Raw genomic sequence first — 14,620 nt, forward strand, 5'->3', positions numbered from 1 at the left:
TTAGGGGTTCCAGGGATCACAGGCAATAATTACAAGTGATTCCATACGCACAAAAGAAATTAAGCAAAACCATAATTAGACAATTTGATAATGAGATCATTAACAAGCTCTTAATATAACTGTGTTAATGGAAACAGCTATAAATACATAACTATATCTGGTTACCGTCTGGTATTACATCAAAGCTGAGGAGCTTTCAGAAGCAAATGTAACCCACCCTGAGATAATGTAAAACTGTTAGGAAAAAACATCGGTGGGTTAGGCTGGGATTTTTCTTTTCTCAGTTCACATTATTAATAAAACCAATACCAAGTTCTAATAAAAATAATGAATTACGTCATGCACATCCAAAGTGGTAAGTACAGTGGGATTAGTGCACAGTGGGATTAGTGCACAGAGTGAGGAGGGGCATCACAGCTGAGGGGCAGGAAAAAGGTCAGAGGGTATCTGCTGGATCTGGGAGCTGTGTACCTGATAATCCTGCTGAGCCTGAGGCTGGACTCCAAAAAGCTGTGCAAACCAGGGGAGAAAGCACAGGCATGGTATTGCTGGCAGGAAAGGAACAGGATAGTTGTGCTTTTCCCTCTCCAAGGAAAAAAGGGGATTTCCAAGAGACTGAGTCATTGAAAAGTAGTTTGAGCTGGGACACGATGGGAGTTTGAAGAATCCTGAGGCAGGAGCAAGCAGAGCAGCCCTCTCGTGGGTGAATGGCTTGGGCTGAGAAGGAGGTGGTAAATGATAAAAGGCCAAATGTTACTGGGGGAGGAAGATGCAGCAGATCGAAGTGAGACTGAGAGCCTGTATGGCTAGACAGCAGGGGACGTTTAGCTGCCTGTGGAGCAAGGGGCTGTCAGCACCTGGTATGTGGCTACTCTTCAAAGCAGCAGCTCACTGCAGGCTCGGCGTGTGTCAAGGAGGATGTTTCAGACAGGTGCTGTCAGACTTCAGAGCTGCTTATAGGATGCTCTTGTGCAACTTCTGTCCACCTGAAACACAGCATAAAGTCTTTTGGGAAAGCAAGGTGGCATATGACACATTTATAGAGATGTGGTTTTTCTTCTAGGTTAGTAATCCCATCTTTGTGGACCCCATCAGTAGACCTTCAAATTATTTGTATCAGAAATTAGCTGGAAAAAAAAGAATCCTTTCATAGACCATTGTCTTGATTTCTCCTCTCCCTCTCTTTCACACCCCCCACCCCCCAACCCAATTCACACCATCAGCTTCAAGAAGGCATCTTGTCTTCTCCTTCTGCAACCTCAAGGGTTGCGCAGTGATCTGGGACTGTTCTCCACGGTCTCAGCTGACCTTCTAGCTTTCACACATCCCACTTGCCTAATTCTGGGTGTATTGACATGAAGGAGATAACTCCTAAAGAAGGCATGTAGTAGTTCTGCAGATGTCGAGGTGCATGTTCTTTAGTTCAGTCGGGATAAAAGGCTGGTGGAAATCCCCAGTCAACACCTAGTGTGAGATATGACTGCTGCTGAGTGATAAATGCAAGTTTGTACGTAGCCTGGAACATTCTGCGTGTACAAAGATTTGAGAATCAGTGCAGAGGGGAGAATCACTTCTATTTCCAAATGGCATGTTTTAACAATGTTATCTATCTAATGCAAAATGGACACGTTAGAGAAGAGGCAAATACGTTTCACATTTTCACGTGCCTCTGACTGTGAATGTGCATGGGAGAAACTTCATTATTAGTGTGAAGTGACTGTTGTCTTTGTGATATACTTTCCCAGTGGTTAGAAACAAAATTAATTTCTGTCTCCTAGATGGCACACAGATAAGCTCTGTCTGATTTGAGTAAAGTGGAAAGGATTTTACTTGCAGTTTTGCTAAGATTACTTGGGTTGCCTGGTGTTTTCATATTCAAGGATATAAAAGAAAGTCAACTTGAAGTGTGAATTTCAAATGGCTTTTTTAAACTGCAGTAAAATGCTTCAGGTTTTAACTGACCATAATTAGTGCTGTACTAAGGCTTGCAATGCTCTAACTCTAGTCAATCCATATCCTTGACCTTCCCAAAGCCTCTCCAGTCAAGGTGAGAAGGGTGGAAATCTGACAGTGGCAGAAAAGAATCTAGAGTAGACCCTGAATGAGTGTCGCTAGAGAAGACCACAGCCAAGGTGAACGGAAGGTAGCTCTGCTGAACCAGGTTGGAAACTTGATGTGTAGAGACTGGTAAATTTTTTTTCAAAAGCTGAACGAATTAAAAATACCAAAACAACCCAAAAACCAAAAGGGAGATTGGAGATACAAAGGTAAAGCTCTTTACCCATTGTCAAAGCCACCAATAGCCTGTATCAATCTAGTGATCCTCCGCCCCTGCCCCCTCCAAAACAGTGATTTTGCATGCAATTTAAAGATACTAATATTTCTTAGTGAAGAGAAGAGCATAAGAGTGAGCATGCAGAAATGTTTTACAAAAAACAGGATACAAAAATAAGCTGAATAGGACAGAACATTTTGATTCTCTGATGCATGTCCATTGTAGATGTGCTGAAGCTGAACAGACTTGATGAAAAATGTTACAAACTGAAAGGTTCTTTTGAGAATGCTAAGCTGTGAAATAAAAATACGTTTTTCTGATGATTATTAGCCTAAAACAAAAGGGATATGAACCTCCTGTTTAAAAACAGTTACAAGAGCTTTCCGCTTGCTACAAACCCCTTTGTAAATTAGAACAGCAAGCCTATAGCGTCACAAATACTCTCCTGACTTTCACACTCGTGCTGTTTAGTTACTATTCTCCAGGTGTGACAGCTGTTTGAGAAATCACTGGTTACAGTGTCAGTAGCAGCTCAGTGCTGGCATTCATCAAAGAACTGTACTGCTCTTCTCACAGGAAGAGCAAGCTAAACTCTGAAAATGCGGAGGTGTGTCAGAACAGTCATTGCTGCTGTAGCCTGGTTACTCAAAGGGGTTCAAATGATCTGTTAATTTGATGTTTATCAGAGCTTGGAATAATGGAAAGATTTGAAAGGATCAAAGAAAAGCTAATGTTATTCCAGTATTTTAACAGGTCTGGGCCATGTAATCATAAGTCAGTCATGCTTCATGCTTATCCTCGATGAGTTTGAAAGGGTGGGTAACAGGATATCAACAGTAAAGAACAATGTCTTTGTGAATGGCAATCAGAAGGATTTTATGAAAAAAAGGTATTATCGCATTTGCCCCTATGATGAGGAATGTGACTAAACATTTGGTTGATAAAGCTAATAGTTTGTAAGCTCTTGAAAGCATCTAATCCTCACATATTTAGGTCGAATTTGTAGCTGGACTCCAGCTGGGTGGAGAGGCAGCAACAGCAACCGAGTTCTGTGGGGTGACTGGATACTTGGGCGAGAACGTGTCTGTGAAACCTCTGGGTTGCATGTACGGCACAAGACTGCTTATAGCAATGATGCATACAGTACTAGGGGGTCAAGGTGAATAATCAGTCGAACACAAGCTCATAGTGTGCTCTGGTGGCTAAGAAAGCAAATGCAATCCTTCAACATTCAGACAGAAAAATACAAAGCAAGGAGGAGAGAATGGAGCTGCTTTTTTCCAGCACAAGTGATGAGGCTTCGGCAGTTATGAATTTGTTCCTATTCTTTGTGCTGTAAAAAGGGTGCTGACAAATTTTGTCCATTTGGCAGCGGCTGAGTTTGTCTAACAAATAGCTGTAGAGGAAGCTTCCCTCCAGGATACCCTGTGCACGCTGTGGGCACAGATTCAGTCTGGGCTGCGAGAGCTCTAGACAACTGCATAGCAGAGATCATTGGGCAAGGCTTGGATTTGCACCACTGAATGTATATTTAGATTTTCCTGCTGCTATTTCATCTCTTCTTCCCAACTCAATTAAAAATCTGGCTGCTGTCTAGCTATCAAATGCTAACACAAACACCTGTGTGCCAGATGTGTACAGCTGTAAGTCTGTCAGTGCTGATCCATCACCACAGCCATAAGCCAATCCATGGAGCAATTAGAAAACACTTTTTGTTTTCCCCCTTCTTCTGTCCCTCCTCTCTATTTTCAATCCTATTTTTCCAGGGTTTTCTCTCTTCTGCATCCTGCTGCTGGAAGTTTGTAAGGTGAGTCTTGCTCAGACTTTCTGTCTCTTTCAGATAAGAAGACAAGGAGACTAAACCAAAGCAGCATATTTTTCTGGCTGCAGAGGAGCTGGTTTATAGTGACAAATGTTAAATTATAAAAGTCCAAATGTCAGTAGTATGTGCCAGCTCAAGAAAAACATCTTGAAAATAGTAATGTTGCAAGTGCTATACCAGACAGGATTAAGATTTGATTTTTTTTTTTTACCCCCCTCCCTGAAGAGACCTGCTCCCCTAGACGTGTTCTGAAGATAGCGACTATAGGACAGGGAGCACTCTCATGGCCTTTTTGAAAGCGAAGGCTCAAGTCAGCAGCAGAAAACAGTTCTTCAGGTTTGAGGGACAAAAATGCTACTTAGTTAAAGAGGCAGGACGTGATAACACTGCGGAGGTTTTACTGTTGGTAAGACAGCCTTTTTACAGGAGCTTGCTGGAAACAGGCTGATGTAAAAACCCTCTTTCTTATTCCACTGTGCTTTCCCATGCCCTCTGTCTCTCCTTTTGCTCAAGTTCCTACTTACACATCTCCCGGACTGCCTCCTCTTTCCTCTCCCCAACATGTAGTAACAGTACTTCTGCTGGGGAAAGGAGAGAGTTTCAGAAGGAGAGGGAGCTGTGTTCTCCTTTTCTAGCAAAGATAAGTTAATTTGCTCAGCTAGGGGTGGTAGCGGATGGCTTATGTGAAGAAGACGTGTTGGGCATGAGGGAAGTCTTCTGTGACAGGGAGGGTAAGGCAGTGTGGTCCTTCCCAGAGGTGTCAGTTGCTGTGTACAGAGCAACAGAAAAAGGGAGGCTACCTCACTGCCCCTGCGTCTTGCTTATGTGCAACTTTGGCTTTTACTTCCCAAGACACTGCTTGTGCTAGCAGAGATCCTGCCACCTTAGATAATTCAGATGATTCAGTTTTTACTTAGCAAAGATAACCGGTTTTTATCCAAGGGTTCCAAGCTCAGTTTGATGGTACGGCGTTACTAATTCACAGTCATAGTGTGTATCCTGTCATGCTTCTTCGAGGAAAATCTCCCGTTGACTTCAGTTTATTTGAACATACTTTTGCTTTAACAGAAGTGGTGTCATTCAAACAGTAAGGAGCATTTTTTCAACTGTTGGGGCTCTGGAATGCTGAAAACAGCAAATCTCTGAAATGTAGCCTAGAAGATGATAGGATACGTTTATGTTAGGGTGCAAAGTCACTTGGAAAATAGCCTGAGTGCCTCTGGAAAGTAAATTTACAAGTATAATCTTTTTATTGGGCTGGAAAATACACCCTCAAGAGAGAAAGAACAGAGGGGATTCCTCCCCCCCTCCAAACAGTGACCAACCATAGACTAACAGGGTTGTGTTTAGAGCAGAGATGTTTGCACAGTCATGGAAAAGCATATGCTTTTTATCAGGGTGAAGACTTCCCTCCTACTAATTTTCTTAATTAGTTCTTTTACTCCCTGCCTGTGGAGAGTGAGAGTCTGGAAAACACAGTTCTGCCTGGGCAGAACTTTGGTTGTTGCTTTCCCCTGCTTCTCCCCTCACCTTGTGTGATGGATTACACACCAGCAGTCTTTGCTGCCTGGACCTTGTCAGAAACAAAAGAAGTCCGTGAGTCTTCCATGAGCATCTTCAAGCAGAAGCTGGCCTCTGTGATTTAGTTAGTATTGACTACTTTGTGTTTCCCTGAAGAGCAATAGTAATATTGGTGTTGAAGAACACGGTTTGATAAGAAGGTCTTGAGATCCTTTGTATAGTTGAGTTTTCTTGGAGGTAGAGCAATGGCATAGGGTTCCAGTGTCTGACTTGCTTAGGCTATAGTTGACCAAATCAGAGAGGCACGCACAAAATCTTACAGAGTATGTCCTACATTAGTGTCTGCTCGCGCTTTGTTTGCAAAAAAGTAGTATGTGTATGAGGTGTTTGCACATGGATCTATGATCAGCTAGGCTCTGTGTAATATGTAGAAGTGCAAATTGCTCATCGTGTTTCTTGCCCGCCTCACTGCCCACCAGCTGAGCTCTGCCTGCTTTCATCGTGTCTCTGTGTGAGCTCTGTGTGAAATTTGAGTATGTGTGAAACAGTCTGTGCTTCACGCTGGAAGTGCCTGTTTGCTTCCTCTGCTGAGGAAGAGGGGCACCAAGCTGAGCCGCAGGAAGGGAAGGGTTATTCTCTTTGTAGTCTGCTTTCTTAGTGATGGAGTTAAAATGTCATGAAAACTATAGCGCAAGGCACAGATTTACAAAGGGAGATGAAGGAGACGAGGATACTTCTTCATTACCTTACATGATCATGCAGTAGTGCTGTTCCTCCTCCTCTATGAGGTCAGGACCACATTTACCCTGGTACAACCATCCATGTACTTCAGCGTTTCTTAACTAGTGCCTGTTCACTGGGTGCATTTTCACTGGGTAAAGCAAGAATTCCTCAGCATACCTGTCCGTGATGGGTGTCTAAAAAGCAAAGCTTCCTTTCTCTTCTGTCTTTCCCATATGGGTTTTCAGTTCCTCACCAAAGATGAGTTACAATGGAGAAGATGAACAACTAAATATAGCTGGAGTTGCTGTTTACTTGAGCTTGAAAACTGGAAGGTAATGGGAAAAGTCTCCTTGCAGCAAAGCTCAGCCTGCGCTCTGTTTAGTTCACTGCTTGCCTTGTGCATTTATGCTGCGGTCTGTGTTGTGACTGATATCCTGAAGCTTTCAGACCTCTTACATGCCTTCATTTGTTTATTATAGGAATAGGAGTTTATAGTAATGCTGTTTATACTAAAGATGGATGAACCATTACAGCAATAAGAGAAACCATCCTGAACCTTTGCCCCGAACTCAAACCAAACCCTTTTGTGATTTTTAAAGTTCTGTTTCAGTTTTCAGTGTCACTGCACTTTGTTCTGTCATGAGCAGAAATGAGTGCCAAAATATAAATGGTATTTCCAGTGTCAACCTCAGATTTCACAAGCAAACCTGCTCTCATGCCAGGGAGTGTGGGGTTTCTTAGACCTCACATGTTTCAGCAGCGAGTATAACCTTTCCAACTCCTGCTGCTCACTGCAGCTAGCGTGGAGTGCTTATCCAGTGGGGCTTGCCCGTCACTATTTCATATGGGAGAAGACACTGTTGTATGCCTATGGGACAAGATGCTGTTTATTGAACTAACAAGAACTCCTGGGGGAATGTGTGCAGATGATTGCTTGCAGATGAAATGCTGAAAGTGCTGTGTAGCTGCATTTCCCTGCTATTTGAGCAAGGGTGTAGTGACTGTCCAGCTTTGGCCTCCTTCCTGCTAAATGTGTTGTAAGCCTGTCAGCTGATGCTTCTGTGAAATTATAGTGGAGCTGCCCAGTGCAGAATAAGAAGGTAAATGCTCTTTTAGGCTCTATCAGATTTGTTTTGAGAACAAAAAGTGACTAGTGTGTTACTGGAACCTGAGTTTCTCCAAATTTATTTGCTGTCCTGTAGGCTTTTCTGTTTCATGTTCCAGACTCAGCTCCAGTGCTGAACTGTCCGTCTAGTAGAGTCTGATAGATTAGTAGAGCCAGTCTTTGGATCAATCAGTTCAGGTTGTGCCTGTTTCCCTCCTTTTGGCTCCTGAGGAGGAACAGTCTTCCTTCTTCCCTCCCGTCCTCCCTCTCTCTCTTTGTTTATTGTTGTATCAGAGAATGATCTGATGTTTGTTTTAACACTGAGATGAAGCTGAATTCACTGCTGTCCAGCACTCTTTAAAGCTGGTGTGCTACTTGAGTATTTATATCATGCTGACATTTGCTTACTTTAGAGCAGGCTTTATTTCCTTGGAATATTTATCATAGTATCCAGGAATTTCCATGTTGAACTGCTGCTGGACCTGAATGTTGTATATAATTACCTGGGTTCAAGCCCAGTTGCCTAAGGGAAGTTAACTTTCAAAGAACAACAGCTAGCTCTGTGGCATTAGCTTGCTGAAGGAAGAGCTGGCAAGGATTTTTTCCTGGACTGACGTGGAGCAGCCTGTAAAAAAGACTCACACCTCACTTCAGCTATATAGGTAGCTTTGTCTAGCTCATTATGGGAAAAGTAGAGAGTCGGTTCCCTGCATACCTGACATCATGGACAGGGTGCCTATATCTGATGTGATCTGCTGACCTAGTTATGGTCTGGGTTGGAAAATAAGATTTGACATCTTTTGCATCCTGTTTTTTCCCCCTGATTTCCACTAGTCCCTTTTCCCAAAGGGTAAGGGGGGAGGGTTGGTGCAGAATCCAGTTCCTGCCTTCCTGACACACTTTGGTGCTCTGACCCCCTTTGTGCATAGAATAGAAATGACCAGCTTGAGGCTTGATCAGATCTCAGGCTCCTGTTGTTTCCCATCAGCTTATACGACTCTCTTGGGCTTCTGGGGCTAGAACTGCTCTTTTGCTGCTAAGCATAAAAAGGCACCATGATTTATGAATCAATTAATCACTGCATGCTGAGGAGCTGTTCACGGTAGTTAAACAGTGAAAATAAAATACTCGAGTATATAATAAAGACGGATCATAATGAATATGACCCTCTATCAACGAATTCCTTCCCGCCCTGTATTTTACCCCCTACTCATTCTTCCCCAGGGCAGCCAAACTATCAATACATGAAATTTGTCTATCTTGGATGGCATGGCGTTCATCAAATTACTTGATAAGGGTGGTGTCTATTTCTGTGATTCCCCCCCTCCCCAGTCTGATTTCAGTGGCTGATAAAGCCACAAAGCCAAAGAGAAAACCAATTAAATAATTCTGATGCTAATGATTGTAAAGTTTTTTGAGTAGTCATAAGAAAATACACCAATAAGTCTCCAGACTTAAGGAGGGGAAGGTGAAGTCTGCACTGCCTGGTCTGTAAAACCACAAAAATGTGGTGTGAAATTTCCAAGAAATATTTCCAAAGCAAAACTGCACAAGAGAGAATTCCACCACGTAACTGCCATTGTTTGCTGTGTAACACACACATCATTGCTGTGTGTTTCTAAAACTGCACGATACTGTAAGAACTAAGCGAGTTTGGTCATAAACCCTTGCTGAGGCTGCTGTTGGGCTTCACAGCTTACTGAAGCACTTCGCGATTTTGGCCAGCACCCAATGACTGTAGCCAGATCAGGGTGGTGTATTGCTCTGTGGAGAGCACCAGTGACTACCCATCACAGATCGACCCGTGAGGTAAGGGTATGAGGCAAGAGGTTTTAAACCTGATCATGTGGTTTTGCACCAAAACTACGTTTCCAAGAAGAAAATTATTCTTTAAAAGTTATTGACCCTATTTTCTATTTTTTTCTTAAAATAAAATTACTGGTTTATTTTACATTATCAGCAGATACCCAAATAGTGGTAGAACATTTCATTAACAGAAGTTGTCGATTTTTTTCTGGCTGAGAAAAATGTGTTCTTAGTAAATGAAATGCCAAAAAGCTCTTGAAATATCCATCTGTTTTGAATTCTGAAAAGGATTTTGGGAGAGTGATGGTACTTCTTGATTTTTGTTGTGTTTATTAATTTTTTTATTTTATTTACAGGCAGGCTTTGAAATTTTACATTTTTGTTGCAGAGTATTTCCTGGATTTTCTGAGCACCAAAAGCTGGCATTGATAGGTAGATGGATTTGTGAACCTTGCTACAAGCCCACTGGTTTTAGTGGAGTTGCTCTTGATCTCACCTGTGTAACTAAGAGTAGATTTCATTCAAGCCAGAAATTAGGTGCAGTGGTGTGAAGCAAGTTAATTCATTCTCTCTGCCATGCATTAAAGCTTGCAGTGGAATTATTATATTTGCCACTTATCAGTAGAAGTTAAAGAATTTTTTCTTTCCAACACAATCTAGCTTCTCATTTTTGTTCAGCTCTGCTGCTGGCATATGTTGACTGTATCTAATGGCCTTTGTTTGCATTCTAAGCTTATCTCATAAATTGGCTTTTGAAATGCACAATCAGCAGTAATAATGTTTCACTGTGGTGACCATGGTTAAACATTTCTTTCCTGTCCCCCCCTCTCCCTTTTCTGTTTGATTTTTAGGACCCAGGCTTCTCTTCGGTGATTCATGACAAGCTCCAAGTCCCCAATACCATTCGTAAGGCGTGGAATGAGAAGGACAACAGATGTGATGTTTGTGCCACGCACCTGAACCAGTTGAAGCAAGAGGCCATTCAGATGGTGCTGACCTTAGAGCAAGCTGCCAACTCCGAACATTATGATGCCTCGCCAGGCTCTCCCCCACCTCTTTCCAACATCCCCACGTTAGTGAGCCCCCGGCACATGGGCAGCCTGCAGCCCAGGGACTGGGCATACGTGCCTGCTCCTTATGCTACATCTAATTATACAGGCTTTATTGCCAACAAACACAGTGGAAAACCCAACAGTCTAGGAATTGTCAACGGGGTGGAGAAGAAAAATGGCTCTCCTGGACACCAAGCCAAGGTCAGCTTTCAAATGGCCACCAGCCCCAGCAACGGTAACGTTCTCAACTCTGTGGCTATCCAGGCTCATCAGTACCTTGATGGCACCTGGTCTTTGTCAAGAACTAATGGCGTCACTCTATATCCCTACCAAGTAAGTATTTTAAAATAACAAAATATGTTCATTTTCTTCCCATCAAAGCTTGACGTGGGCATGCTAACACTGCTTGCTCCCGTTGGGTAGAAGTACAGCCATTCATCCAGTGAGCATCAGAGCAAGGAGTGCTGCAAATTCCTGTTACCCTGATAGGGTATTGAGTTGGGGCAGACACAGATCACAACCAGTATTAATTAGAACACCTTTTTTTAATTCAGCTGTTGTTAATAATAGAGCCAAGCTGTTGTTTTTAATAGCAGATAACTATTCATAGAGTATATGCAATTATTCCCTCACACAGTTCTTTCGCTCATACTGCTTGGTTGGAGCAACAGCTGGGAGCCACTCACACTTGTTTACTTCCAAATGGAGAGTAGCCCTAGTGCACCACTGACGTCTGGGTTGGTATTCACGAAGTACCCAGAAGGTCTTTTGGTTCATCATGTACGCATACGATCTATAGTCTTTGTCTACATATAGCAGGCACGGCCTTCATTGATGTGTTCTAAGTGATGTGCATTCTTATTGGTGCCATTGTGTGCTGGTGGCCTTCTGCAGATTGGACCGATTCTTGGTGTTTTGGTATTTATCTGTTCTTGTGGACTCACTGGGTCCACTGGTCTCCAGAGTTTAGCAGTTCTGGGGAGATTTTCGCATACTTCTCAGCACGTTCTTTTCTTCCCCTCTGGCCTGCCTGCTGTTTTCTGGTACACCGCACCCACAAGTACCTGTAGAACCTACCCACACCTGGGACCCCAAAGGGTCTTTTAGGACAGCAGGGTAGGATTTCTGATGCACTTAACTGCAGGTGGTGAGATTTTCAGAGTGCCCAAGCATTTGCAGATTGCGACATAAGCCTATTCTTTCTGAATTTTCCCAGCCATCCCTGTTGGCTTCCTTAGGCACGTAAGTATATTTGGAAGTTGCTCTTTCTACTAAGTTAAGAACAGATTGCAAGATAGAACCCTAAATTAATATTTAACATTTATCAGTATGAGTAACTGATATTACAGCCAGAAAAAAGTGATATTCATAAGCATTAAGATGTTGTCATGCACCAAAGAAGACCTGGTAAAACCAGTAATGAACTACAGTAATTTTATCTGGAAAATATGTGACTTTATAGTTTTGTGGATTTATGCTCTAGTGAACCTGATTCATATTTGGGCATGCCAGTATGTGATCATAGTTTAATCTAAGCAAAAAATTAAAAATATCTGATTGTTTGATCTAAGAAAAAAACCCCTAAACAAGGAATGCACATTAAGAAAACTGAATAATTAATTGTATTACAAAAATCAGTTTTATTGCATTCACAATCTTTGAGGTTCATCTTCTATGAAAATGTGGGTTTTGTTTACTTTTTAATAATGGTCATGGTTCCTAAATGGTTCATTTTGTCTTAAAAATATTCACTAAGGAGAATCTAATATTCAAAAGTTTCTGGACTGATCCTGTAGTTTGGCTCCAGTTAGATTAAGGACTTTCCCCTACCATTTTTCTCTCCTTTCAGAAACCTTGAAATAGAAAAGGCACCCCACAAAAAACCCCCAACCAACAAAAAACCCAAACCAAAAAACCCAGACAAACTGAAAAAAAACCCAAAGAAACCTAGCAATGTTGGTCCATGATGGACTGTGTTGATATGATAGTGAGTTTTATATTATCTTTAAGATTCCACCTTCAAATGTTAAAATTCTCACTTTACTCAAATGTCACATTTAATTGCCCAGTCAAAGAATAATGATAGCTTTTGTCTTTAAACACATTGAAAGGATTATAGTGTTTGGTTTTGTAGTATCTGTATCCGACGGGGAATTAGTCAAGTAAGAAGAAAAACTTTGAAAGGTAATTAATTTGTGATTTGAATTAATAGGAAGATGCGAGCTTTGCTTTTTCTGCTTTTGTGTGCAGAAACCAATCTTATTTGCTACACATTTTGAGAATATTTTTGATCTCTCTCCTGTATAAATATATTTTTTTGTTATGCACTGACAGATATAGAACTCTGCTGGGAAGAGCACTAGGAAGAGGAATCTGCTATCTCATGTTAATTAGAACCCTTCTGATTTGAAGGTGAATTAAAAAAAAAAGAGGTGCTAGCTACTTACTTGCGAATGTCTATATATTAATTAAATTTTCTTGCCTTCCCTTAAGAACAGTGATTAGAAAAATCTCGCTGTGCATTAGCTAAGAGGAATAGAAAATAATTTATTGGGATAAAAAGCCTTGTACTTCACGCAGGGAATACAGTACCCTTCTACATCATAATCTTGTTAAATTGATGCCCAGGGAGGAGTCAGTCTCATGGCCTTAGACATAATGGTGCCTGTAGTAGACACCTCCTATTGTAAATCAGTTTTTGTTAGACAGTTTAGATAACTTGACAGAAATGGTTGACTACCTTGAAAACAGGCTGTGTTTCTTTTTGAAGTATCACCAAAAAGAGAAAATTAGTTTGGAAGTGAGATTCTGTGGCTCAGAATTGATTCATGGCAATTTTAGGCACCAAAAAGCTTTCCTACTCTTGTTAAGTTCTAGGATGTTACTCCCGTCTTAGGATTTTCCCCTCCAGATGGCCTAAAATTAGAACCTTGCTGTGGGGAACAAATTTCAACTTCCATTTCAGTTCTGGTAGGGGAAAAAACCATTAAAAAATAAAATGAGTGTTGTGATATTGTAGGGCTCAGCTGCTGTAGTAGTGTAGGTGAAGTCTTAAATGACACGCCACTATTTAACTGCTTTTGCAAAAAGAGTAATTACTATCAAGATTAAGTAAAACAAATGTGAATTTATGCATTACTGGATTTAGTAATGTATTATATGCTTAAACTCTGAAAAAATAGAAGAAATAATACTATTTTTTAACTGGAGATGCTTTTCAGATATAAAAGAAACTTGCTAATTGTTTCATAGAGGCATTATGGGGACTCACCCGTGGAGTCTCTTTAAGAATAAGCCAGAGAGACGGCTGCTAGGAGTTGTTTAGGCAAAACTGGTCGCACCTGGAGGTGAGGAGATGGTGTAGATGACCCCTTCAGTCTCCACTGGGCCTATTTTTTTGTGTGATTTCATATTTAACCACCCCTTGGCTAGCCAGAAACCAAGATCTGGTTCCAGAGACCTGTCTGTCCCCTAGGTCTGGCTCACAAATGAACAGCTGATGCTGTTTTCTGGAAGGGCCTGAGTCAAATTTTGCTGGGAAGCGGTCCTTTTACAAAACAGGGGGGCAGAGGCAGGGTAAGGGGATTGACTGATCTAAAACAAAAAGTATGGCCTGTTAAAACCTCCTGTGAATACTGGAAAGTTGAAATGGTTACCTGGCCAGGGGAAAAGCGACCTCTTTGGTTGCATACAGGTAGGAAAATATCAGCCAAAGTTTAATAGAATTTGATCCAGAGCCTGAAAACTGTGCTCTTTCAGTCATCAGCAGGTAGCATTTGTATATCCTGGGGATCAGACTGTTTTAACACTTGTAGAGGCTTTCTGTTGATCTCTCCATCGCTCAAAGGGATTTCAATCCTTCCCTGCTTGGAGAAAACTCATTTAAATTAGTGGTGAGGTTTTACCTGAGAAGGGCTGTAATTATTTGTGCAGCTGCTGATGTGAATGACAGGATACCACAGTGTTAAATACATTTCTGTTGCTGACCAGTTATTACAAAACACTTCTGAAGAAAAAGAAACCTTTGGGCCTGGGGTGCTAATGTAGGGGCCAAAAGTCTAAATACCTTGATGAAACGATTGCTTCTTGTCATTTTTGTAGAGGATGCGATACCAAATTGAGTGCATAATGTTTTCAGTACTTTACTATCCAAAGCTGCTAAAGTAGCTGAAACAAAAAGACCACGTTAAAAAATGAGATAGATTTGAGTCCTCAGTAGGTCAGGCTGATTTAGGGTTTGCTTTCAAAGGGAAAGGAGTTGAAAATAGTGACTAGATTAAGCTGGTTACGCTAAACCACTTTTTCTGGAGTAAAAG

The 14,620-nt window shown here is 41.6% G+C and overlaps 1 protein-coding gene across 1 annotated transcript in view; it reads left to right on the forward strand.

The window, feature by feature from the left end:
* KIF26B (kinesin family member 26B) overlaps positions 1-14,620 on the forward strand; it is a 302,956-nt gene that overhangs the window by 85,889 nt on the left and 202,447 nt on the right. The window contains exon 3 of the mRNA XM_055714921.1: positions 10,104-10,637. Coding sequence (XP_055570896.1) covers positions 10,104-10,637 — 534 coding nt within the window. The remainder of the gene's footprint in view (positions 1-10,103; positions 10,638-14,620) is intronic.

The sequence above is a fragment of the Falco cherrug genome, chromosome 6, assembly GCF_023634085.1.
Source record: "Falco cherrug isolate bFalChe1 chromosome 6, bFalChe1.pri, whole genome shotgun sequence".
NCBI classification, from domain to species: Eukaryota; Metazoa; Chordata; class Aves; order Falconiformes; family Falconidae; genus Falco; species Falco cherrug.